The 2,403-nt window shown below is 65.7% G+C and overlaps 1 protein-coding gene across 1 annotated transcript in view; it reads right to left on the bottom strand.

Annotated features, from left to right (window-relative positions):
• Nucleotides 1–1,288, bottom strand: part of MNEG_13974 (hypothetical protein) — a gene marked incomplete at both ends in the record, with an annotated part of 1,998 nt that extends 710 nt beyond the window's left edge. The window contains 2 exons of the mRNA XM_014037552.1: nt 20–1,003; nt 1,183–1,288. Coding sequence (XP_013893006.1) covers nt 20–1,003; nt 1,183–1,288 — 1,090 coding nt within the window. The remainder of the gene's footprint in view (nt 1–19; nt 1,004–1,182) is intronic.
• Between the last annotated feature and the right edge of the window lie 1,115 nt (nt 1,289–2,403).

Raw genomic sequence — 2,403 nt, 5'->3', positions numbered from 1 at the left:
CCCCCGCGCCCGCCCTCACCCTCCCCTTCGCTATCGGACGCGGCCGCGATCGCCGCCGCCGCCGCCGCCGCGACCTCCGCGGCGCTCATCCCCCCAAACGCCGCCCCCGACCGTCCGCCTCCCGCCGCTGAGTCAGCAGCACCATCCCCTGCCCCCTCAATCGCCGCCGCCGCCGCCGCCTCCTCCTCCGCCACCTCCTCTTCTGCCGCCCGCAGTATCGCCGCCTCGAGCGCAGCCTGCGCGGCGGCACGCTGCCGCGCCGCCTCCGCCTCTCCCCTGGGCCCCTCCGCGCCGCCGCCGCCGCCGCCGCCCTCGTCGTCGCTGCCGCCGCCGCTGCTGCTGGGGGCGACCACGTATGCCGCGACCCACGATGGCACATCGCCGCCGTCGCCGCCCTCGAGGCCCGCCCAGTCATCCCCGTCCGGGCCCCCGCCGCCGCCGCCGTCGCCACTGCCTCCGCCGCCGCTGCCGCCGCCACCAAGAAGCGGCCCAGGCACCGAATCGGGGTACCAATCGCTGCCGCCGCCCGCCGCGCCGCCGCCGCTGCCGTCGTCACCGCCCGGGCAGGTGTCGGCCGGCGCCGCGGTCGTGTTTGACAGATCCACGCTCGACCCGTAATCGATCCGAGGAAACTCGCTGGTCGTCTCGACCTCCACACCAAGGTCGCTCGGCGGCGGCGGGGTGCGATCCCGATGTGGCGGCGCTGGCGGGGGCTGCGCTGCTTCGGCCGCTGCCGCCGCCGCCGCCGCGACGGCCGGGCCCCATAAGTCGGAGGCCGCGCCGGGCGGCTCCGCGCTTGCTGCCGCCGCCGCGCCCACGCCCGCGCCTGCGCCCGGAGCCAGCCCCGCGTCCGCTGCGTTTGAGGGCGCCGCCTCCGCCTCTGGGGCCGTTGCCGGGGCTGGGGCGGAGTCGGCGGCATCGCTCGCCGGCGCCGCCATGCGGCGGACGACCCCGGGCTCCCGCAGATCTGGATCGTCGCAGATCAGCACCAGGCCGCAGAACCCTGGGCGCATGAGTGTGTCCAGGCAGCCGCAGTGTGTGAGGCGAGCGGCTGTGGGAAAAGGGGAAGAGGGAAGCTACGGCAAGGTTTTTTTAAGCGCTGGCGAGCACCCTGCCATCCTATATGCGCTGTGCCTCCCGCATATGTTGAACTGCACAAACATGTCTTTTGCACGGCCGCACCGTCCCAAGGGGGCTCTGCAGCAGCCTTGCGGGCTTCGTGTGCGGCAATGTCGGCGTCTGCCGCTTCGATGATCGCCGTCGCGTGCTTGCTGAGGTCGGTGAGCATCACTGCACGCGTATATGCGATTCAATTATGCTGTCTGAGTCATGGCTGACGATTTTAGGCTATAAAGTATGACAGGAGATCGTTGAGCTGGCGCTGATCTGTGAGATGCAACGTGTCCGTGGTGTTTTGCCGTGTTTCATCCCATCTTAAGGCCGTCGTGCACGCTGCTGAGCAGGCGTGTTCTTGGGTGTTTCGGCCGTGTGGTTTTGGTCGATGACGCATGTGGGATTGCTGCTCGTGCTCCTCTCATTATGATACCACTATGGTCGCCCCACGCAGGTACCACACAATAGCAGCTCCCAGCAGTAAGCATGAGGACAAATAACAAAGGGTTTCTACCCAACTGCCGTGTGCAATCGCATGTCGTTTGCATAGGCGTTGGCCGCTTGACTCACACGGTCAACATTTCAACTCAGCGGTCAACATTTCAACCCGCGAGCGTGAATGAAGCGGCCCTTAGCCTAGGCAGGTTGTACTATGCTGAATTTCATGTGCAAAAGGCGGTCGCTCAGGCCCAGGCCTTGTTCTATGTCTGAAACTGCACTCGGGCTGGTCGTTGTAGGCACCCCTCGTGGGAGCAGGCCAGCCAGCTGGCAAGTGGGACGGGCTTTGAGGCTGGGCAGTAGCAGGCTGTACTGTAATGTTGGACTGAATTGGTCAGGGTGATGAGGCTCAACCTGCTGTGGGTGTCGGGGTCAATACAAGTTTGCTTACTGTTGCAGAAAGCCCACTCTGGGCCCAGCACAGCAGGAGGGTGGGCAGACACGCTCACTGACCTGCAATGTCAAAATACTTGGTTCAATGCAAGCCCAAGCAAATTGAAGGGTTTCAGACGCTCAATTATAATGCATCACAGCAAGGCAGAATTGGACACGCACAAGTATGCCTGCCCGAAATACCAGTACGCTAAATACCCATGCGCGATACCTGTCGTCAGTCGAGTTCTCAAGCGCTCACTTGGCATCCGCCCCGCCGCCCCCTGCGCCTGCTGGGTACGGCGGCAGCCCCCAATCTTCCGGCACGAACGCCTCCAGGCTCCCCAGCACGGCCGTGGCCCCAGAAATATCCGAAATATCCAGGTTTGGGTCCGGCACCAGCACCACGGGCATGCCGGC

Source organism: Monoraphidium neglectum (assembly GCF_000611645.1).
Source record: "Monoraphidium neglectum strain SAG 48.87 unplaced genomic scaffold scaffold04174, whole genome shotgun sequence".
Taxonomy (NCBI): domain Eukaryota; kingdom Viridiplantae; phylum Chlorophyta; class Chlorophyceae; order Sphaeropleales; family Selenastraceae; genus Monoraphidium; species Monoraphidium neglectum.
This window is presented reverse-complemented; position numbering and strand designations above follow the sequence as displayed.